At 53.0% G+C, this 23,819-nt stretch overlaps 1 protein-coding gene across 5 annotated transcripts; it reads right to left on the reverse strand.

The window, feature by feature from the left end:
- Positions 1-48: 48 nt before the first annotated feature.
- ABCC10 (ATP binding cassette subfamily C member 10) lies at positions 49-19,270 on the reverse strand. Of its 5 annotated transcripts, XM_047734073.1 has the most exons (23): positions 19,085-19,268; positions 18,549-18,720; positions 15,118-16,336; positions 13,545-13,772; positions 12,783-12,939; positions 12,413-12,522; positions 11,049-11,128; positions 10,235-10,406; positions 8,985-9,083; positions 8,385-8,574; positions 7,568-7,645; positions 7,216-7,410; positions 6,632-6,785; positions 6,267-6,456; positions 4,157-4,500; positions 3,698-3,867; positions 3,044-3,204; positions 2,457-2,710; positions 1,451-1,510; positions 1,365-1,405; positions 1,171-1,268; positions 823-935; positions 49-517 (listed from the first exon to the last, which is right to left on the reverse strand). In XM_047734073.1, exons 2-23 carry the CDS (start codon positions 18,707-18,709, stop codon positions 355-357), a joined length of 4,437 nt encoding a protein of 1,478 aa, XP_047590029.1. In that variant the 5' UTR covers positions 18,710-18,720; positions 19,085-19,268; the 3' UTR covers positions 49-354. The 5 variants fall into 5 exon arrangements, 3 of the variants coding, with proteins under 3 accessions (XP_047590029.1, XP_047590027.1, XP_047590028.1); XM_047734071.1 differs by having other exon boundaries at positions 50-517; positions 1,365-1,510; positions 19,085-19,267; XM_047734072.1 differs by lacking the exon at positions 19,085-19,268 and adding an exon at positions 18,968-19,068 and having other exon boundaries at positions 50-517; positions 1,365-1,510.
- Positions 19,271-23,819: the final 4,549 nt, after the last annotated feature.

Raw genomic sequence — 23,819 nt, forward strand, 5'->3', positions numbered from 1 at the left:
ACGGAGGGACCTCAGCCTCACACTAGAAATATTATTTTTTTAATACATAGGATGTAAGATGGAAATTTTATCAAATAAAACTATGAAAGTGCACCTGCCTGGAGTCCCAGCTGTGGGAGGGCCAGAGCAGAGGCCTGGTTCTGAAGAAGCCTCAGGACTCTGCCCCACCCTCAGCCCCTTCCCTCCCCAAGAGAACATGGATTCCAAAGAAGAACCCAGGGTGCCCTCTTCCCCTTTGGGAAGTGAGGGAGAGGTAGAGCCACCAAGGAGACTGTAAACAAACAGCCAGCACCCCTGCACCTGGTCAGGAGTGGCTAACACAGAGGGGAGACCCTGCAGGACGGGGGGTCAGGCTCAGGACCCTGCGCGAGAGGAGTGGGATCCCTGCTGGCTGCTCTGTAGCAGCTGCTGGAACAGTGAGTGGGGCTGGCCGCGGAGGGCAGCGGGGGAGCCCAGCTCCACAACCCTCCCTGCCTGTAGCACCAGGACCCGGTCCGAGTTCAGGATCGTGTTGAGCCTGTGTGAGAGAAGGTGGTCAGTGCAGCGGAGGGAGGACAAGGCCCTACAGAAGAAAGCTGACCTGTTCTTCCCTCTTCTTCTCCCACTGGACAACACAAGGCTGCCCCCCAGGCTTTAGCCCCCGGCTCTGTGCTAGGGGAAGACTGCGGATACACTTGGACCTGGACAATGAGGAGCTGAGATTCATCGCGGGGGTTGGAATCCCTCGCACCCTGACCCCCGGGGGTCCCTGAAAGGAAGGGAGGCTCTGGGTTCAAGTCACCGTAGTCCCTGATTAGATTCTCCCTCTGGACACTTGCACACCTGTGGGCAATGGTCAGCACTGTCTTGTTGGCAAAACGTTTGCAGATGGTCTGCTGGAGCAGTTGGTCTGTCTTCTGGTCCACGCTTGCCGTGGCCTCATCGATACACAGGATCTGGAACGTGTACAGAAGGTTGGAGAGGGGAGAGAGGAAGAGGATTAGCCTTGACTCCTATGCAAGCACCAGTCCCCACCTCCTGGCCCAGCCCAGCCAGCCTACAACACCTCACCTCTAACTCTGAAAGGAAAACTAACTTAGTCCCTGAAACCTCTCCCCAATCCACTTCTTCATCCTGGCTGTCCCTGGCCTACTTCCTCGCCCTCTTGAATGTCTTTTCCTATTGCCTTACCTTGGCATCCGTGAGGAGAGCCCTGGCCAGACACAGTAGCTGCCTCTGCCCCAGGGATAAGCTCCGGCCCCCCTCACCCAGCTCACCATCCAGACCACCTGCAAGGCACAGCAGCCTCAAGCCCACATCCCAGGACTCTCCCCGGTCCCTCCCTGCTCCCTCCTCCACCCTGCAGTGTAGGACCTCATACTCACCCATGGACATAATCATGTCACTCAGGTGACACTGCTCCAGGGCCTGCCACAGAGCCCTGTCCTCATGCAGGCCCCGGGGATCCAGGTTTTCCCGAACAGTCCCACTGAACAGAAAGGGTTCCTGGGGGATGACAGCCAGCTGGGATCTAGGGGGTAAGGCAGGGACAGGACATGGGGTCTACACTGAAGATGTGGCCACTTCTGTTCCTAGCACAGGTTTTTAGCAGGCATTTCCAGGAAAGCTTGAGGGTAAGATCTGAGCAGACCCTGCCCCCCACTCCCAGTTGGTCAGCCATGTACCTAGAACTGTGCCAGTGCTACAAGGAATATCAAAGACACCAAAGGCCTTGACTCTATCCTTAAAGAGCTTATATCTCACTGAGGTACAAAACACAGAGAACAGGAGTGGGCTAAACTGTAGGGGCCTGACTCCAGCAGCTGCTGGGGCAGCAGTGACAAGAAATGACCAGAGCATGAAAGGGGAGGGGACACTTCATGGTCGGAGGCGGGCCTGGAATTGGGTCCTGAGGAACTATATGGTTGGGCTATAAGGTAAGGCCACCACAGGTGAGAAAAGGCAGGAAGGGCAGGGCTGGGCCTTGGAATCAGAAATGCGCTTTAGGACAGAACTGCCCCATCTCGTGCATGTCATGGGACTCAGCGAAAATGATAGAGGATAAACCTGGAGGTGGAGGTAGGGAGACGGCTAGGCCCAAAAGAAGCCACCTGTGGCCAGGGACAACGGGCCCAGGTCCCGAGCTGTCCCAAGCACTGCCTGTCGAGCCTCAGGGCTGAGGGCATCAGTAGGGGGGTGCCGCCCCTGGAAGGCTCTGGTTCAGGAGCCAGTGACTGGTGGTCTTGAGCAGAAGTATAAGGCAAAGCTAGAAAGGTAGGCCTGGGTCAGACTGTAACCTTGAGACTACAGCTATGAGTCTGGCCCCAGGCGCTAGTGGCTCGCTAGTGTCCTCACCTGCTTGTCCTCCATCCTGCCCCGCCTTGGCCCCGGCCACCCTGAGTTGATATAAAGCCTTCCTAGCTGGACCTTCCTCTAAGGGTCAGTAGTCTGGTTCCCCTCGTCTCCCTCCCCCAGACCTGAGTTCAGTCAGCTCCAGCTGGCTGGTGTCCACACCGTCCAGCAGCACTCGCCCCGAACTGGGTTCCAGCAGCCGGAAGAGCACCAACAACAGGGAAGACTTGCCAGAGCCTGTGCGGCCCACGATGCCCAACTTCTCTCCAGGCTGCACGCGGAAGGTCACCCCATCTAAGGCATTTGGCAGTCCCGGCCGGTACACCAGCACCACATCCTGGAACTCCACACTCCCCTGGGTCAGCCAGCCGAGGCCCAGCTGGTGTGGTCCATGATGAGAGAGAGAGAGAGAGGGATACGGGTAAGGCGGAAGACGTGAGGATGGGGAAGGGTGATGGGGAATGGAAAAAGGGGAGAATAAGGAGAAAGGGTTGGCACAAGTGGAAAGGGCATGTGCCGCAGAGGTGAGGCCCTCTCAGTGGACACGAAGACGAGGGACACGGTGAAGAGTGTGGGATCACTTGGCGACATGAGAAGAGATAAGTGAGAAAAATAGTGAGGAGCAAAAGGACAGGAACTAGGGGAGGCAGGACGGTCAGGAGGGTCCCCTGGGGTTCTGGGGCCCAGGTGCAGGGTGGGAGTGCAGGCCTACCCGCGGCAGCTGGCCCTGGGGCTCTTGGGGCAGGTCGCAGGAGTATTCCTCCAGCCGCTCAACGCTCACCAGCATGGTTTCTGTCTGCGTGAAGCTGCTCACCAGGCCCGAGAGCAGTCCCGTCAGGGACAGGGCGTAAGACAGTGACAGGCCCACCAGTCCTAGTGGAGATAAGCACAAGCTGCTAGGGGATGCCTGGCCACTGGGATGCATGTGGGAGCAGGGATGGGGTGGAACAGGAGAATTCCAAGCTGTGGACCATGGGCATGTAAAGGAAGGCAGCAGAGAAGCAGGAAGATGTCTGGACCCCGACAGGGACCCCCAGGAGGTGAGCCACAAGGGAGGGCCATGGGCCTGGAGAAGCTTCCAGGGAAAGTCACGGAAGATGGGCGGGGCAGAGTGCGGGGATGGGGTGGAGCAGGGAAGGGGTGAAGATCCAAAGACTTGTTTGAGTCCCAGACCCCCATACATGGCAAGTCTCTCCCTGGGACTCAGTTTCCTCAACCCTAAAATGGGGGGGGATGATCATCACAACCCATCTTCACAGGACCCCTGGGTGAGAGGTGAAATGCTGGGGGGACAGTGCAGGGAAAGGTCGGGGCGGGGGGCAGCCGACATGCTTCTGAGGTGAGAGTGAGGCCCCCGGGGTGTCACCTGGGTCAGCGAGGCCCCGCTGGTGCTGCACCAGGGCAATGGCTGCAATGGCGCTGACCACTGCGGCCCCCATGAGCTGCAGCCGGATGTCCAGCCACTGTGTGGCGGCGCCCGAGGCGAACTGGCACCTCTGATTCAGCTCCAGGAGCCTCTGGTTCTCCTCCTCAAACCTGGGAGGGGCCAGGAGAGGAATGAGGCGGCGGCATTGTTACATGGACCCACGCACAGACCCACGCAGGCCCCCTCCCGCAGAGCTCGGCTTTCCTGGAGCTGAGGAACACAGCTGTGGGGGGCCCGCAGGGTACAGAGGGTCCGTGTTCTGCCGGCCTCCCCCATCCAGTCTTCTGTTTCCTTACCCTATGCCCAGGGCACTTGCTGGCCCCACCCCGCCCTTCTCGGAGACCTGGGCCTGCCCTTCCTCTTGGGGTCATCTTGTCCCCTCCCCCGGACCTCACATACCTGCAGGTGGCCCCCGTGGCCCGGAGCACAGGGAGGCCGGCCAGGGTGTCAGCCAGGTGGGCATAGAGGGGTGACAGGGTGAGGCTGCTGAGGCGCCGCAGCTCCCGCGAGGAGGCCCTGTAGCGGCGCTGCACGCGGTCGTAGAGGATGCTCAGCAGTGGCAGCAGCAGCAGCAGCCAGGGCAGCCCAGCGCCCAGCACTGCCAGGAGGCCCAGTAGGCCAGCGGCGTTGGCCAGCAAGATGTTGAGCATGAAAGGCAGGCTGTCGTCGGCACAGGCCACGTCCGATGAGAAGCGGTTGAGGATGCGGCCCGTGGGTGTGGAGTCGAAGAAGGTCACTGGCGCCTGTGAGAGAAGGTGGGGGTGGGCCAGGGCCGGGCCTGGGGATGGCCCTAGGGGGAGAAGCCCAAAGTGGAGACTCGGAAAGGAGGAAGGTGGCAGAGAGGAGGGGATGGGGGGGGGGATGCTCCGAGGGAGGCTATCCCAGGGTGGCAGAGACGGAGATGCTGCCATCCCTCTGGCCTGTGGTGACCCCGAGAGGCCATGCTGGTCATTCCTCTACCTCCATGCTGAACAGGCCCTACTCCTCTTTCCAGGGCAGGGGGTCCATCTCTCTCCAGAAGAAGGGGACTTGAGCCCAGCGAGTGAGGGTTAGTGAGAGGCCAGGGGGATCATCCCCATGGCCCGGGGCCAAACAGCAGCCTCAGTTAGTGTGATCTCACGGCTTAGCACGCAGCCTTGGGACTCAGACTCCCCCTCGAATTCCAGCCCTGCCCCTTACTGGATAGGACACCCCAGGCAGGGAGCTTCATCTCTTAAAGGCCCCTGTTCCTCAGCTCAAAAACAGGGATAACACAACGGTGGCTCCCAGGGCTGTTGGCAGGATTGAAAGCCACATAGACAACACAGGTGCTTAGCACAGTCTGCCTGGCACAGAGTTCAGGGCTCAGCAGCCACCAGCTGTTTAGACTGCTACTGGGAGCGCCCGGCTCAAAGACAGCACGTCCCTTTCCTCACCTTCTCCAGCTCCCAGCTCTCTGCCTGTACTTTGGGAACAATCCTCTTAGGGCAGGGGACTTGGGCAAAAAACTTTTGGAAGTACCTCTTTTTTCTTTTTTTTTTTTTAAAGATTTTATTTATTTATTTGACAGAGAGAGATCACAAGTAGACGGAGAGGCAGGCAGAGAGAGAGAGGGAAGCAGGCTTCTTGCTGAGCAGAGAGCCCGATGTGGGACTCGATCCCAGGACCCTGAGATCATGACCTGAGCCGAAGGCAGCGGCTTAACCCACTGAGCCACCCAGGCGCCCCTGGAAGCACCTCTTAATGCCAATGTATAAGAAATGAATTCCTTTACGGGCTGAAGAGGCCCTGGTCCTGGAGGAGAGGCAGAATGGTGGGCGGCTGCTCCCTGACAGGCAACAGGAAGGTGCCCAGCCTGGGTATCCACAGAACTAGCATTCCCCAGGTCACTTACACTCTCAGACCCTCAGTTTTCTTATCTGTAAAATGGGGATAACAGTACCTACCTCAAGGGGTTATCATGAGACCCTGATAAGATAATGGACAAGAGGGGCCTCTGGCCAGCTCAGTCGTTAGAACGCAACTAAGACTCTTGAACTTAGGGTTGTGCTTTCAAGCACCACACTGGGTGTAGAGATTGCTTAAAAAGTAAAAATTTTTTTAAAAAAAGGATAACGGACAAGAAAAGGCTTTATAATAATAATAATGACATCATTAATAATAATTGGGAAATAAGGTACGTAGATAGAAGGGAATGGATAAATAAATAAAATGAAAAGGGATCTTGAATGATCTAATGGATGTCCCATGTCCCATGAATAAGAGGTGAGTAATTCAGGCCTCTGCACTTGACATCCAAATGGAAGTGACTCTGAGCAAGCGTCTCTTCTCCCCATTTTACAGATGAGAAAGCTACAGGCCAAAGGAGCTGGGTGTGAACCCAGGCAGCTGCTCTGCGCTCGGCCTCTCCAGGTCTCCAGTTGCCAAGTGCTACACCTGCCTGTGAGGGCTGTCTTGTCCTGAGAACTAGGAGGTAGGACGGGGTCCCCGCTGGAGCTCCCCCATGCCATCCCCCCAACCATCCTCTCACCAGCAGGACCCGATGTAGCAGGCGGTGATGCAGGGTGGCGGCTGCTTGGAGGGTGCCTGCTGCGAAGAGCACTGCCCGGAGGAGGGTGCAGAGGGAGTTGATACCAGCGATGGTCGCATAGACGGTGAGGTAGAAACGGACATCTGAGGAGCCGTTGGGGGCGGCTTTCGGCAGTGGGAACACTGAGGTGCTGGGGAGTGAGGAGGGGCTGTGGGTAACCAAAAGTAGGGCCCATGGGGGTCCCCTCCACCACACCAGCTCTCCCCACTAGAAGACATACCCCTGGAATACCTGCCCCCCATTTCTCAATCCCTGCCTGGCAACCCCTCTGAGAACACCAGGCCTGCTCTAGCCCAGCCACTCACTAGAGGCTTCCGGGGGAGAAGAGGAGAAGCTGGGCCGAGAGGAGCCCTGTGGATCCCAGGCTGGTGGGGCCTGACGCCTCCTGGGAGCTATTCTTGTCAGCCTTCAGCTGGGAGATCCAGTGGGAGAGCCACCAGTCAGCAGCGTTCCTCGTGGCTGGGTGGGGATGGGGAGGGGAAAACTGTGAGAGAGACTACTCATCCCTTTGTTCCATCCAAACATCCCCTTATTCTGCCCTGGACTCTGGCTTCCAGTCTTCTTCATCTGCCCCGGCCCTCCCTACTTTGTCACTCTCCCATGTCTTCCCATGCCCCTGGTGTGCACTTCTTTTCTGGGCCCATCACTCTTTAACTTTGAGGAGTACATGATCTGGAATCTGTAGAGTGGGAGCTAGCTGTGGGAGCTGATTGCAAGATGGCCACAGAGGACACCCTTGGGACTCTCTCAGAAGGGGGGGCCTACCTCTTGTCCCAGCTGCTGCCCATGCCCGGGGAGGCTCAGGGCTCCGTAGCCATTAGTACAAGGTGGTGGCTGTGATGGGGACCTAGGGCTGCAGTGGGATGAGGGGCTCTGGGGTTAATCCTACCTTGCATGAGGAGCAATGAGAGGATGATGGCTAGGGCCAGGCCCTGGCCCACGGCCCTCCAGTATGCTCGGTACACGTGCAAGGCCACGGCGCCCTCCTTCTTGCTTTCCTCCTGCAGCAGGCGACCACATGTGTTCTCTTCCCCTTCCAGACCCTCCTTTATTTTCTCCAAGTTCCCAACTGACTGCCCTGTGGCTGTGAGGAGGGGAAGAGAGGGGCAGAGTGTGGATTAAGTGTGTGGGATGACAGTTAAACCTCAGGGTTTCAGATGGGCCGGGGAGATTTGGGGACAACGTATCCCTCCAATGTGGTGGAGGAAAGGGCAAGCACTTTCCTCAGCCCTGAGCCATACCTGAATCAGCCTCTTGTCCATCCTCAGCCCAGGTTTTGGGGACAGCCTGGACCAATGGCAAGATCTCAGAGGGAGGTCCTGGAAGGGAGCAGGGAGATCACTGCGGGGGCTGTCCTGGGGATACACTATATAGTCTGCCTTTCTCGGTGAGTGTGCCAATCCACCTTCCATTCTCTTTGGACCCCTTCCCTGATCCTCCCTAGCAGGACCCTGCTCTGGGCCTCCAGACTCTGAGCAGGACCCTTAAGCCCATCTCTCCATGTCTGCAGTCCAAACAGCTCAGACGGAACATGTTCACCCCTATAAGGAGAGTCATGGCCACCCAGGAGCACTCTGTCCAGAGTCCCCTCTCCTTATTGCAGAGCTTTCTTCTCAGGCCTCACATTTCTAATGCTCTGCTGGAGCCTCACTTCCTTCTGTTTCTTTCCCAGCAAACTCGCAGACAATCATGTCCTTCTGGATAATAATCCATCAGAGGTGGGCTTATTTATTTTTGTTTGTATTTTTAATAAAAAGACTGTTCAAAACCTGACTGCTGTCTCTTCTTTAAGGATATCAGTGTTCCCAAAGCACCCAGTCAGTCACACAGCCCAAGTCCCAGATCCCCTGGCATTTCACCAGTGTGCTCCTTTCTCTCCTCTCTGTGGCCTCACACCTGCTCCGTGAAGGGAGGATAGGGTCTCCCGTGAGACAGAAGAATGCCAGGGCCCAGGCCACACGTGGAGGGGGTGGCAGTCTACATCTGACATTTCATGTGTCCCTCTTCCCCTTTTACACCTGGGCAGACCCCCTCCTCCTGCCCGGCAGCCCACGTTACCAGCCCGGACAAGGCGCCCAGCCTCCAGCAGCAGCACCACGTCGGCTTTCTCCAGGTACTCAATCCGGTGGGTGCAGAGCAGCCTGGTGGTGTGGCTTAGCACTCCCAGGATGCATCTGTGCAGCAGGTGGTTGGCCACGTCTGCGTCCACAGCGGCCAGAGGGTCATCGAGGAGATAGAGCTCCTTTTCCTAGGAAGAGGTGGGGACACCACGGGCACCAAGTCCCAGGTCCGCTGGTCAGAACCCAGACCTCTCCTAGGACACGATCTTGAGGCAGAGAAGATAGCTGAGAGGGACTCTGGGGGCTACCCCTAGAGTATTAGGGAAGCAAATGAGACTTAAAGGTGAACTTCCCTCTAGTCAAGCAAGACCAGGGCTCCAGCTTTGCTGGGTCCCAGCATTTCAAGTCATATTGTATTTTTGAAAAGGTCTTTAATTCTGCCTTCAGTCTGCAAAAGGGAGCTGGGATGGCCAAGGGACCAACACTTCATGACTGTGAAGAGGCGGTGGGGGGGAGGAGAAAGAAACCAGATGCTGATGAAAATATCCCCATTCCCCGACTTGCTCCAAGGCTGCAGACTCTCCCATTTTTAACTTACCTGGTAGACAGCACGAGCAAGGGCAATCCGGGCCCGCTGTCCCCCGCTGAGGGTCACACCCCTCTCCCCGACCTCTGTCTGGTCACCAGCAGGCAGGATCTGGTAGGACAGGGCCCCCAGCATTGGCCAAAGGACTCCCCAATACCTTCTACTTCCTCCCTTTGCAGGGATGAGGTGGAGGGGTTCAAGAGATCGAGGGAGCTTGAGGAGAGTGGTCTTGAATTTGGGGTAAGCAAGCCACAGGGGATCATCTGTAACTCCGACCATCTGATCCCCATGGCAACCTTATGAAGCTAATATGATTTCTCTTTCACATATGAGACCAAAGTTCCAAGGGGCTACCTTGGTCCAGGTTGTTCCACAGCTAGTAAGCTAGGAGGACGTGAATCAAGATTCTTCACCACCCTGTCACACCCACTGCCCTGCCTTACTAAAGGCTGGGATGAGGATGGGAAAATCCAATGTGAAAGCTGTGATATGTCTTTACAAAAGAAGTGTACCCCAAGCCTTCGTGTGGCCTCAGGAGTGGTCTCCTTAACTCAGGGGGACCCATGCCAGTGGAAGCACCTCTGGTCTACCAGATAGTGAGTCCCTCTGAGGGAAAATCTCGGTAATTCACCTCTTTTCTTAATGCCTAGAGCCATTCCCAGTACCTGACAGGCATTTGAGAAATGCTTGCTGTAGAAACAAATGATACATGGGCACAGGGTACCCCCTAGTCAAAGTAAAGGTCCTCCTTTCCAGGGAAGTCCCACATTTACTTGGACAGAGCAGTGGTGGGAACAGTCCCGCAGGGGACATGGGGATTGAGTGGGGAAACCATAGGTGAGATCTGGAATCTCATCCCCCTAAATTTAGTACTCTGGTTGCAGGGGATCTAATGGACTTGCGGAGAGCAACCTTGACTCTCTGAAGCCTTCCCAGTGGGAGGTGGGGAAAAGCCTCTTGAATCAGAACCACTGGCCCAACCTACAGAGGGCTAAATCCTATGAGGGGACCCTAGTCTAGAGGCCTTGGAGTTCCCCTCACTGCTGTGTAGAACACCCCATCACTGCCATCCCTCTGGGTCCGCCTCAGAAGGGGGAACCACATGCTGGACACTCTGGGAGGGCTGAACCTGACGACAGCCAGTCTTAGGTTGACGGTGCCCCAGTAGAGGCAACCACTTCCCAGAGAAGTGAGTCTCTGACTTGAGGTGTCGGGGACACAGGGAAGCAGGCAGCCAGAAGGTCTCAGGGCCCGGCACTCACACGGAGGTCATCACCGAGGGCGCAGGCTTCGAGCACTTCCTTGTATAGCTGGGCATCAAATGTCTTCCCAAAGAGAATGTTGTCTCGGATGGTGGCAAACTGGATCCAGGGTTCCTGGGTGGCCAGGCCAAAGCCTTTGGACAGCCCCCACACTGCCACCCGCCCACTCAGCCTGCGGAGAGCCAGGCCGGCAGCATTGGGCGGAGGGCAGCTCCTGACTGGTCCCTCCATAATCAGCCCCCGGCCTCCCAGAAGCCTCTCCAGACTGTATTTTATGTCAGGTCCCCCTTCATGTCACATGGGTCTCTGGATTGGCAGCCCCTGGGGTTGAGGGGCCCTAACGAGACTGGAGGCTCATTCTGGACGAGGAAGGGAAGAAACTGCTCTTTGGCTACAGCCAAGCAGCTGTCAGATCTGGATGTGCTCAGAAGCTCAGAGGAGAGCATGGTCACCACCCTGCACTCACTCTTCCTCCCTATGAAGTAAGAAGGCCCTCCTTCATTCCTCTGCTCCTCCCTGGATCCCTCCCTGCATAAATACATTTTCCAAAAAAGGAGCTTTTGCGGGATGTTTCCATTTATTTCTTTACTATTATAGCATTCACAGAACTCTGGTGTGAGGATTATGAAAATTCCATCTTGACTGCCTTCCCCTTTCCAGACTGAAAACTCTCCCAAGACAGGGACAAGGTCTTGTTCATCTCTGACCCTTGGCATCCCTGGATCCTAAAAAGGCGTCTGCCACATCGCAGGGGCTAGGCAAGTGTTTGCTGAAGGTCAAAGCGGAGGACAGGGGGGCCCTAGAGGTTACTCACCTGTGGAGCTCCCCAGCAATGGCGGCCAGCAGCGAGCTCTTCCCACAGCCCACCTTCCCCACGATGCCCACCAACGCACCCTGCAAGGAAGCCAGAGGGTAAGCATCAGGTCTCTCTCCTGAGGCCCTGGGCTGCCAATCCTTCCACAGAAGCTTCTCTCTAGGCCCCAGTTAGTCTGTAAGGAAAGAATTCTCCAGCCCGCAGGCTGGGCTGTATCTCACTCAGTGACACCATGCAGGACCGAGAGAAGTACAGTGCTTTTCTAGAAACAGGTGGGGTTCTCAGAAGCTCTGACTGTGATGCCCCCAGTCTGTCAGCCAGGACTGACCCATCTCTGAGGGGGCACCAGAGCAAGCTGAGACCCTCTCCTGGGAATTCTCCCTCTCTCTGGTGGTAGTGTGTGTGTGGGAAGGCTCTCTGCAGTCTCTGCTTCTGTTCAGTGAAGAGCGGGTCCACAAAAGAGAAGCATGAGGCAGATACAGAGGAAAGCAGACAGAAGGAGAGCTCTACGAGTCGAGTCCCGGTTCTGGGCTGCTGCTGAGATCCAGCTGCATGCCTGCCTTTGGATTCTCAATTCATCTCTATAGCCTTCTTATAAATTCTTGTTTGCTTAAGCTAGCTTCAGTGGGTTTCTATGACTTCGATCCAAAAAAGCCCCAACTGACAACATTAGTAAAATTCCTTTGAAAAATTCCAGCCTTGTCTTGCCTGAACGAAGAAGAAAAACAAAATATACAGCCCATGCCAGAAATGTGAGCCAAATGTGGTAGAGACTGGAGAACGCTGGGTTGAGCTGTGGGGCAAAGGGTTGGACAGGGGTCAGGGGAGAGGGAAAACTCAGGCCTGGGGAAATCGGGAGTCACTGTCCTGCCAGGAATATTCTTTCAAGTGCTTCTTTGTCGATGTATGCGGTGGCGGTGGCGTGAGTCACAGGGTGTGATCCCTTTCTAGCAGGCTAAACAGAGGATTAGCTACCCTATTTGCAAAATCCTTCTCAGAAGAGGCTGCTGGGCCTTTCCCCTGGTCCCCAGCCTGAGGCAGATGCTGAATAAGCTCTGGAGTCTGTTCTGAACTTTATGGCCTCAGGACAATGGAGAGCCACAATTGTTGGCTAGGACGAGGTGGATATACAGCTGTCTAAAGACTGGGGAGAGAGCAAACAACTCTGAGAGTACTGTGCTGAGTGGGATGAGGTCCAGAGAGGAGTGTAGAACCTGCTCACCAGAGCCCCTCCAGTCTTCCCCTTGGTACCTCATCGAGATGCAGGCCATCTAGCTATGACGGGCTCCAGGCGTGTTTACCTGTCACTGAGTCTGCCGTTCCCATTCACCTGGGGACTCCCTAGTGTGGTCTAACCAACAAACCTTCTTCACTTCAAGGTGACTGATGAAGGTCTCCTGACTGCTTCCAACTGGGTCCCAGGAGAACAGGGCTTCATGCAGCTCCAACACTGTAGATGGCTCTGTGGGGGGATCTGAAGAGGGAAAAAGCCATTCAACATGGGTTTCTAAGGCACAATCTTGCTACTTGGGGAGTGTGTTGTTGTCTCGCCTGTCCTGTATCTACCGGCCCAGGGCTAATTTAGCCTTCATCCTGGTCTGAGGACTCTCCCCCACATGCTCTGCCTGGATTCTGCTGCCTTTGGCTCTTCTTGCTGGCACCTGTGTACAGCTCCCTAGGGGCTACAGTCCCCTCCTCACCCTGTGCCAGGCTCTCCCTCTAGCTTCCCATTACCTGGGCTATAGTAGGCTTGGGGGTTGTGGCTGGGAAGGTCAAGGAAATGCTGGATCCGGTCCAAGGACACTTTGGCCTCCAGGAGGCCATTAATCACCCAGGGGAAGTTGTTGAGGGGAAGAATGAGCATGCGCACCAGTGCCAAGGCCGTGAACACCTAAGTAGGGCAGAAAGGGGATGAAGCATCACCTGAAGCTCAGGGGCCATCTGAAGGCCTTCGAGTGAAGGTCCTGGGGGCAGGGGCGTGGAGGGAAGAATAGGGCAGCAGCAGAACTTAGGGGTTGGCAGGAAACTCCCTGGGTTAGCGATGGCAAAGGTCTAGGAAGACCCTAGAAATTCTAGATGTTCCTCCAGAGATCCGGGTTCCCGCTCAACCAGCACACAGTCCTGGCACATTCTGAGACTTTGTAAGTACAAACATCGTCTGGCCCTGGCTAGAGTTGGCACTGGATCATGGATTATTTTTTTCCCCCAAAGGTCATCGAAATGAGGATATGGGGACCTAACATGGAGCCTGGGGCTAAAGTTGAAGAGGAAGGGAGAGGAAAAAAAGAATTCCTTCACAGAGGAAAGGGTTGTATATCTGAGGCCCCAGAAATTTCAGAGAATTCCCCCTGGGTTGGGAAAGGTTGAGGCAGCCAGAGAACCTCCTTCCCAGCAGCCCCGAGGGCCTGAGGCCACCTCATGACTCCACTGCAGTCTCCTTGCTGCCGCTTCTCCCCACACTTTCCTACAGCCGTCCCCTCCTCCCCTGGCCCTCACCTTGGTGGCTGTGAGCTGGTGCCCCAGGAGGACATAGGTGATGAAGATGATGATGGAGATGACAACTGGCAGGGCTGCCCACAGGTACACACAGGCTGCATCCAGGTATTTGATGACCCAGAGTCGCCCCAGTTCGCGAGCTCGGCAGGCCTCTACTCGGGCCCCCAGCGCCTGCTCCCACCCGAAGAACTTGATGACGCGAATGCCACTCAGCAGCTCTGTTATGAGCTAGGGATGGAGACAAGAGGGCAGTGTGAAGTGGAGACCCTGCTACTATGTGTCCCTTCTCCTCTGCCCAGGAGCTCCTGGTAGAGGAAGCCAAGTACCCTGAGCTCCCAGATATTCTGTACTTTCCTAGCCCCCTCCCTTCCTCATCTCAGCCCTTTCTGGAAATCCTGCCCTCAAATCCCTTTCAGCCCTGAGTTTCTTCTCCTTCCAGTCTTTTACTTCTCCTCCTCGTGTCTCCAGAGCAGGGACCAAGTCGGAGCTGGAATCCCCCTACCTTCCTAGAGGAAGAAGAGGTAGAAAGTACAGGAGGGTTACCACATCAGGGTAAAAGCACTCCTTCCATGAGATGAGGGACTAAGGACTCTTTCCCAAAGCCAGAAGCAGAGGGCTTTGGGAGCTAGTTGCCAGTCTGGCCCATGGCTTGGGTGGGACAGGAATTCTTCCTGTAGGAACATACAGGTGTAGGAAGCCGCTACCACAGCCCAGGGTCAGACAGGCTGATGAGTTCAGCAAGATGGGCAAGGGCTAGAGAAACTTTCTGGATTCCCACATTCACACATCCCTGCAAGCCAGGAAAATACTGGAAGCCTAGTCTGTAGCTATCAAGGGTAGGGGAAAAGGGCCTGGACTTTAACCAACTCTGAGGGACCTCCTCTCTGTTAGCACTCTGAGTTATTCCCACAAGAGGCTGACAACTATGCTGTATGGACTGCCAGGCCTGCCATCCCCCAGTCACTGCAGAACCCAGATTGATTCAGCCAGACCCTCAACACCTAGAGCTGGCCCAGGCAGAAGACTGACCTACTCCCTTCCCCACAGCCCACCCCTTGGAGGTAGCCAGGGTTCTTGGAGGCTTCTCCACATGTGGCTGTGAGATGGGCTCTGCCCTAGATGAAGAGATAGAAGACTGAGGTCCAAACGCTGATACTAAAAGCCCATTTGGTCCCAGACAGGCTATTTCCTACCTCTCAAGGCTGCTGCTTAGGGCTGTATGAGCTAATGCTACAATATTACTAACAAGCCATGCATATTTAGTGCTTACTTTGTGACTGGGCCCATACCCAGCGTTACCTCATACCATCCTCACGACAACTCTATAAAGCAAGCTATTATTATGGTCATTTCCCAGATGAGGAAACAGAGGCCCAAAGAGGTTAAGAGACTTGTCTGAGGTAATTAAACTAGTAAGTGGAAGAGCTGGGATATGAACCCATGTCGTTCTCCAGTGTGAGCTCTTAACTCCTAGAACACACTCACACCCTTAGGCACTGGGCATGGGAGGACCTGGGGACCAGGATGCTGGGTGGGGTCTCTGGATTTCTAAGGAAACATAAGCAGCCCTTACCTTAACCCGTGCATCCTTATGCTGTAGCATCTCCTGGTTGCTGGCCATGATGCGGGTGGCAATCACTTTGTTGACAGGGACCAGCAGCAGTGCCAGGATCAGACCACCCACAAAGGCCACACCCACCTGCTGGTGAAGCAGGTAGAGGGTGATGGCCAGCTGCAGGGGCAGGCCCCATGCTTCATGGAAGCTTCCAGCAAAGTTGAGCAGCCGCTCAGAGTCGGTGCCCAGTAGGTTCAGGGCTTCCCCGGCAGGAGGGCGTCTGGGCCCCAGCTGTAAAGCCTTTCGGTACAGAATAGTCAGCACAGCCCCCCGTGCCTGAAGCGTCACCTTCCGTACCTCATACCCATACTGATTCTGTAGCACAGCACCCAGTACAGCCCCACCAGCTAGCCCCAGGGCATACAGCAGTCCATTGCTTAGTGGCTCTTGCCCCTCCTCCAGGAAGCCCACTAGAAAGGAGAGCAGCAAGGGCCCTGAGAATCCCAGCATGGTCCCCACCAGCTTCAGTAGTCCCAGTGCCAGGTAGCGCTGGCCAAAGGTCTTATACAGGGCCCTCCACAGCCGGGCCCCTTCCTGCCAGTGTGCCTGGAAGGCACGAGCCAGGTAGATTGGGCGCAGCCTGTGTGGGAGGCGGCAAGTGTCCTGGGGCTGCCGGAGCTCTCCACGGGCACCTCGGGCCAGCAAGGGTGTCAGCCAGGCATAGGAAAAGCGTGACAGCCAACTCTCCCCATCTTCAGCTACCTCAGGCTCCTCTCCCTGAGACAGGAGGGGTTCCTGGGCCCAGGGCTCCCGTGACTGCCCCGGGATGGCCCAGCCCAGTCCATAGGCCAAGAGCGCAGCCAGCTGCAGAATGAGAAGGCATAGGCGGGAGAGGGGTCCTGGGAGAAGCGGGGGCAGAAGTGTGCCTCGCTGGCAATGCCATAGCAGGGTCAGCACTAGGGCTGGGGCCGGCAGGAAGGCAGCCAGAGCCAAGGTCAATGGTCCCCGGAAGAGGCCATGAGGGGAATGAGCCAACGCCCACAAGGCCAGGCAGTGGCTGATCCAGGCCACCGCTGCCACACCCCCTGCCAGCACTTCTAGCCCTATGGGCCCTGGGCCTGCCCCAGGTGGCAAAGTGACTGGAAGGAGGTCTAGCAATGGAAGGACGGAGAGCAGGAAGGAGGATCTGAGTCGGAGGCACCAGCCAGGACTGCAGTGTGGGAGGTAATCTGGATTCCTAGGGACAAGGGGGCAAAAGAAAAGAAGGCACGTAATGGCTGACTGAGGGCCAGACACACCTCTAATAACTCCCTTACCTAGAGCTAATCTGCTCCTTTCCCTGCCTTTTATACCTTATTTCTGTCCCATTTTACCCTGAAATGCAGGGCTTTTCCTCCAGGAAGTCTTCTGGCACAACCGAAATCTGTTTTCCAACCTACCCATACCATTTCTGATCATTCTTTTGCCACAGAAACTAACAATTTTTAGTTAAGGATATATGGAATGTGAAGACTAATAAGAAAAAAAAAATCCTAAATTTTCATACAGATAACTACCAAGAAATGAGAACTCATTTTCATAAAAGTATCGACCCAAAATAACCCTTAGGGGTGCCTGGGTTGCTCAGTCGTTAAGCCTCTGCCTTAGGCTCAGGTAATGATCCCAGGGGCCTGGGATCAAGCCCTGCATCGGGCTCCCTGCTCCGCGGGAAGCCTCCTTCTCCCTCTCCCACTCCCCCTGCTTGTGTTCCCTCTCTTGCTGTCAGTCTCTCTGTCAAATAAATAATTACAATCTTAAAAAAAAAAAAAACCTTAAATTCACCCGAGGCACTATTAGATGAATAAAAACTTGACATATATAAAGCTTCTACACTCGAATACAATAGCCTAAATTTTATGAAGCCTCAGAATATTCTACTCTCTTTCCACCGTTTGTAGAAAATGGTAATAGATCATACTTGTGACTCCATTTGCTGAACAAAAACTTCTCTTTAGTTTTGTCTCTACCTTCTTGGCATGCAAAAAACATTTTTAGTCAGCAAAAGGGTGATCTGTCTACGTTAAAAAATCAAGTACAGGATAAGACACCTGTAGCAGTGAATATTAGAATGCCTTGAAGGTTTACATAATGAGAAGACTAAATCTATTGTTTCCTTTGTTGGCAGGGCTGGGTTACTGAAAAAGTTTAATCCTAGATTAGAATGCTTTGGATTTCCTCTAAAAAGTCCAGTTAATCACAGCAATATGGAGCAGTTTATAATGGAATAAAAGTCAACCTTTAAGAATCCTATTTCTTAAGATGTGGGGACAGAACACTGGGCCCTTGGAGGCCCCAAGTTGGCCATCAACCAGTCTTATGCCCCGGGGTAAGGTTTCCTTCCCTCTCACATTTCATTTCCCTCATCATCACGGGTGAGCACTGAGGAATCTGGGTCCAAAGCCCTCTCAGGTCCTTTCTTGTCTGAGATTCTGGACCTCTCTAACCCTTTTCAGCAATGTACAAAAGGTCTGATAAGTGAAGTGCAAAAACTGCAATTTCTATTGATTATATGATGGTCTTTCTTGCCTGATCCTTAGACTATGAGTGCCTGGAAGCACTGTGTCTATTTTTAACAGATACTCCTCTGAGCAGGCTTTAGACATCTATGCTAACTGATTAATCCTCTCTAGACTTCTGCCTCATTCTATGCAAAAGACAAATCAGGATTCCCCCTAGACCAAGCAGATCCCAAGCTTCTCCTCAAGGAAGGGATTCATCAGCTCCGATTCAAATTGGATAAGGACACATTCCATCTACCAGACTAGGGATTCCAAAAGGCAGAGACTAGATGTCTCTCCTGCCTTGTCAGTAGCCAGAGTGAGAGTAACTTCAGACATATCCAGCCATACAGAAAATAGATACAAAATCAAGGTGAGTTTGATACTTGCACCTTAGAGCTGCAAACCCAGGAAGATTAAGGTTTTGAATTTGCTCTTCTCTTCTACTTACTGCTTCCTCTTTCTCTTAGTCTAGGGAACAAGGAATTTTCATGGATGGAAGTGGTGAGGAACTAGTCCTACTACTACAACACAAGCTATCCTTTTTGGCTAAAAACATCGTTCACCCAGTTTTGCCTCCAATCATGACAGTTGTGCTTGGGCATCTGAAAATCTACAGCTGTGATGCTTTCTACCAGGCATGCAGCCTTTAAAAATGTCCCGGGCACTGCGCTATACGTTTTAACGCATTATCTGATTTAAACCTCCCAACAACCCTATGAGGCTCAGAAAAGATAGGTAACTTGACACCAAACGGCCACATTTCTGCAAGGTGCTAAGGCGCAGATTTTATTCTATTTTTGCCCCACTCCACAGACCTCACTATTTTGGCTACACTACCGCGGAGATGTGGGTTTCGGCTGAGGTCTGCAGGTACACATGGACAGATGTCTTGCACCTGCTTCTACCCACCTCGGAGTGCCCCAGTGGCAGGCACTGAGCACGGCGAGAAGCATATGGGGCAGGGCGCTCAGCACCAGCTGGGTGAAGCAGTGGCCCGTGGTGTCCCCCTCCCACACCGGCAGCGGCTGCGACACACTGGTCTCGCACAGTTGGGCCAGGAACCGTTCCATGGAGGCTTCACCTGCGAGGAAAGCCGAGGGTGGAGGGAGGAAAGGGTCCTCCTAGAGAGGGAGGAATCCGTGTTCCCAATGGCGAGGTCCAGGGTGGGAGACGGCACCCAGTGGGGCGGAGTGGGGACGCTGACCAGGAAGCCGGGCTGGTGTCAGCGGGCCCTGACAGCCGGGTCTCCCCGCCTCCAACCCGGCCCCCGAACCCGGACCTCCCCTCGCTTGGGCCCCGCGGCCAGACCCCGCCCATTGTCGCATTACCGCAAAGGGAAGTTTGGCTCCTCGGAGCTGGCCGATTTCTGGACCGGTCACCTAACCGGCCTCGCTTCCCCCGCCACTCCCTTGTGTCTCCGCCCCCAGGGATCCGGAACGTCTAACCTGAAGGAGCTGCTTGCCACCGGATCCCAAGATCCCGAGCACTGGTGAATTCAAAAAAGCCTGCTGCTGGGTTAGGGTGCTAGCCTGGCTCGCCGGGCACCCGCTATAGGCGGAATGACCTCTCAGTCACGGTTCGCCCCGCCCATTCGCCGGCTTCTGAGCGCGTGCGCACTTCTCTGCTGTGCCCGCGGTCTCTTTGAGCCGGCGTGCTGTTGCTGTCACTTCCTTGTGCTTCAGCGGCATTATGCTGCCTTATTTGCATAGGAATTGATGTCATCTCTAGTGCAAAGTCATTTATACACGCTCAGGTAGAGTACGCGCTCCCATCTGTCTACTGTTTACTAGCAGGCACATGCATTACACTTACTCTTAAAGCTCACCGAACTGGGGGGCGCCTGGGTGGCTCAGTGTGTGAAAGCCTCTGCCTTCGGCTCAGGTCATGATCCCAGACTCCTGGAATCGAGCCCCGCATCGAGCCCCGCATCGGGCTCTCTGCTTGGCGGGGAGCCTGCTTTCCCCTCTCTCTCTGCCTGCCTCTCTGCCTACTTGTGATCTCTGTCAAATTAAAAAAAAAAAAAAAAGCTTACTGAACTGGGAAGCCAGATGTGCGTGCTACACGGACATAAATAATGCCACTTGGGGACACTTAGGCCATTTCCTTCTTTACTCCAAGGCTGCATGGCTTTGGGGAAGTTACCTGACCTATTTGAACTTCAGGGGTTTTTTGTCCGTGCAAAGTGGGCAGTACCAATGCGAAGATACTGATGAGACAGTTGAGTAAAATGTTTAGGGCAAGTGCCTTGCTGAGAGTAGAACCACAATACATAAATAAACTTTAGAAAAGCAGTGGAAGAACATAAACTTTGTAGTTAGACCTGGCTTTAAATCCGCAGTTTCTTCCTTCAAGTTTTATTATCCGTTTGTTGGGCATGGTATTGGTACCTTATGAAAGTATGTACAGCACCCTAAGAAGAATAGCTCAACAAATAACTATGATTATCCCACTTAATCTCAGTAAGAAACCTGGTATCTCTAATGTCAGGAATTAATGTTCCTATTTTTACAAATTAAGAAATGCAGATTTGAACAGAAGCAAGGTACCCTGAGGCTTCTAGGAGCTACTGAATTGCCTATTGTGACCCCTGCACTAAGAGCCATGGGAAATAATGTCACTGGGACCAAGGAACAGACTCAGGTGGTAATAGGTGCAGGAGCACTTGCCGTCTTTCCCAGCCTGCTAAGGAACTCCAAAACGCATATTCAGAAGAAAGCCACGTGGACAATGTCAAACATTACAGTTGATCTCCAGGACCACATACATCAAGCTGTGAATCATGGTTTAGTCCCATTCCTGGTTGGTGTTCTCTCTAAGGCAGGATTTAAGACACAAAAGGAAGCTGTCTGGGCTTTGACCAACTGTACAAGTGGCGGGACAGTTGAACAGATTGTATACCTCGTTCATTGTGGCATAATAGAGCCCTTGATGAACCTCTTAACTGCAAAAGATACCAACTTATTCTGGATGCCATTTCAAACATCTTTCAGGCTGCTGAGAAACTAGGTGAAACTGAGAAACTTAGTACAATTATCAAAGAATGTGGAGGTCTGGGCAAAACGGAAGCTCTACAAAATCATGAAAATGGGTCTGTGTACAGAGCTTCATTGAACTTGATTGAGAAGAATTTCTCCGTAGAGGAGAAGGAAGATCAGAATATTGTGCCAGAAACTACCTCTGAGGGCTATACATTCCAAGTTCAGGGTCGCACTCCTGGGACCTTTAACTTGTCGATTGTACAGTTGAGGCAGGAAGTTGTTTGTAGTGTACTCTGTTTGGTAGAAGTTTGTCTTACTGTTTCTCCACTAGGAACTCTTTTTAAATGTGTTTTGTTATTGTAGCACTTTTTACAGTGAAACTCTACTTGATCAGTTCCAAACTGTACAAACTGTATGAAACTCCTCCTCTCAGTGGGTTTCTTATTTCTGTGTGGAGTCTCCTATCTCTCAGTATCCTGTAAATAAAGATTAAATTCCCCCACAAAAAAAAAAAGAAAAGAAAAGAAGGAAAGAAATATATATTTGTGGGGCACCTGGGTGGCTCAGTTGGTTAACCATCAGATTCTTGATTTCTGCTCAGGTCATGATCTCAGAGCCCTGAAATCAAGCCCTGAGTTGGGCTGTGCACTGAGCATGGAGCATACTTAAAGATTACTCCTCCTTGGGGCGCCTGGGTGGCTCAGTGGGTTAAGGCCTCTGCCTTCGCCTCAGGTCATGATCCCGGGGTCCTAGGATCGAGTCCCGCATCGGGCTCTCTGCTTGGCGGGGAGCCTGCTTTCCTCCTCTCTCCCTCTGCCTGCCTTTCTGCCTACTTGTGATCTCTGTCTGTCAAATAAATAAATAAAATCTTTAAAAAAAAAAAAAAAAGATGACTCCTCCTGTGCCACCTTCTGCCCCAACCCAGGGTCAAATAGGTGCTCTGCTCGGCAGGGAGCCTGCTTCTCCTTCTTCCTCTGCCTGCCTCTCTGCCTACTTGTGATGTCTCTCTCTCTCTCTCTCTCTCTGTCAAATAAATAAATAAAATCTTTTTTAAAAATCGCCTTTCTGGGGCGCTTGGGTGGCTCAGTGGGTTAAGCCTCTGCCTTCGGCTCAGGTCATGGTCTCAGGGTCCTGGGATCGAGCCCCATATCGGGTTCTCTGCTCAGCGGGAACCTGCTTTCCCCTCTCTCTGTCTGTCTCTCTGTCTACTTGTGATCTCTCTTTCTGTGTCAAATAAATATATAAAATCTTTAAAAAAAAAATCGCCTTTCTGGGGGCGCCTGGGTGGCTCAGTGGGTTAAGCCGCTGCCTTCGGCTCAGGTCATGATCTCAGGGTCCTGGGATCGAGTCCCGCATCGGGCTCTCTGCTTGGCAGGGAGCCTGTTTCCCTCTCTCTCTCTCTCTCTCTGCCTGCCTCTCTGTCTACTTGTGATCTCTCTCTGTCAAATAAATAAATAAAATCTTAAAAAAAAATCGCCTTTCTGGGGCTCCTGGGTGGATCAGATGGTTAAGCCTCTGCCTTTGGCTGGGATCATGATCTCCAGGTCCTGGGATGGAGCCCAATGTCGGGCTCCCAGCTCAGCAGGAAGTCTGGTTCTCCCTCTCCCTCTGCCTCTCTCTCCCTGCTTGTGTTCTCTCTGTCTCTCTCTCAAATGAAGAAATAAAATCTTTAACCAAAAAACCCGGCCTTATTGAGAGATAATTTACATATAACAAGTCACTCAAAGTGTATCACTTCGAGTGTACAATTCAGTGGTTTTGACTATATTCATATATGTATTCGGTAATCACCACAGTGAACTTTAGAACATGTTCATCACCTCAAAAAGAAACCCTGTACCCTTTAGCTATCCATCTTTCATTCATAACCTCCTCACTACCCCCACACTGCCCCCACCACTGGCCCTAATCTATCTGTCTAATCTATCTGTCTCTGTAGATTTACCTATTTTAGACTTTCAGGCACCATTTCTGTGAACTTTTGTGATTGACTTGTTTTCACTTAGCATAATGTTTTCAGTGTTCATGCAAGTTGTAAGACGTATCAGTACTTCATTCCTTACTTCTTTTTATTGTGGTAAAATGCACATATCGTAGAATTTACCATTTTAAACATTTTAAGTGTACATACAGTCCAGTGGTATTAAGTATATTTGCTTGGTTGTCCAGCCATCACTGCTATCTATCTACACCACTTTTTCCATCTTCCCAAACTGAAACCCTATACCCATTACATGCTAGTTCTGCATTCCCCCTCTTTCCACACCCTGGCAGCCACTATTCTGTTTTGTCTCTCTAAATTTGAATAGTCAGGTGTTTAAAGTAAGTAGAATTATACAAATTTGTCTTTTTGTGACTGGCCTATTCTACTTAGATTTTTTTTTTTTAAAGATTTTATTTATTTATTTGTCAGAGAGAGAGAGGGAGAGAGAGCAAGCACAAGCAGACAGAATGGCAGGCAGAGGCAGAGGGAGAAGCAGGCTCCCTGATGAGCAAGGAGCCCGATGTGGGACTCGATCCCAGGACGCTGGGATCATGACCTGAGCCGAAGGCAGCTGCTTAACCAACTGAGCCACCCAGGCGTCCCAACTTAGATTTTTTTTATAACTTTCATTTTCTGGATTGTTCACTGGAAGTATATAAAAATATAATTTTAAAAAATATTGATCTTGGGCACCTGACTGGCTCAGTTGGAAGAACATGTGATTCATAGTCTGAGGGTCATGAGTTCAAGCCCCACTTCGCGTGTAGAGATTACTTAAATAAATATATAATCTTTTATTTATTTTTTTTTAAAGATTTTATTTATTTATTTGACAGAGAGAGATCACAAATGGGCAGAGAGGCAAGCAGAGAGAGAGAGAGGGGGAAGCAGGCTCACCGCCGAGTAGAGAGCTCGACGTGGGACTCTATCCCAGGACCCTGAGATCATGACCTGAGCTGAAGGCAGAGGCTTAACCCACTGAGCCACCCAGGCGCCCAACAAATACATAATCTTTCAAAAAATATTGATCTTGGCATGCCTGGGTCGTTCAGTTGGTTAAAGTGGCTGCCTTCGACTTAGATCATGATTCCAGGGTCCTGGGATTGAGCCCCACATCAGGCTCCCTGTTCAGCAGGGAGCCTGTTTCTCCCTCTCCCTCTTCCTGCCACTCTGCCTACTTGTTCTCTCTCTATATCTCTCTGTAAAATAAATAAATAA

The sequence above is a fragment of the Lutra lutra genome, chromosome 6 (genome assembly GCF_902655055.1).
Source record: "Lutra lutra chromosome 6, mLutLut1.2, whole genome shotgun sequence".
Lineage (NCBI taxonomy): Eukaryota > Metazoa > Chordata > Mammalia > Carnivora > Mustelidae > Lutra > Lutra lutra.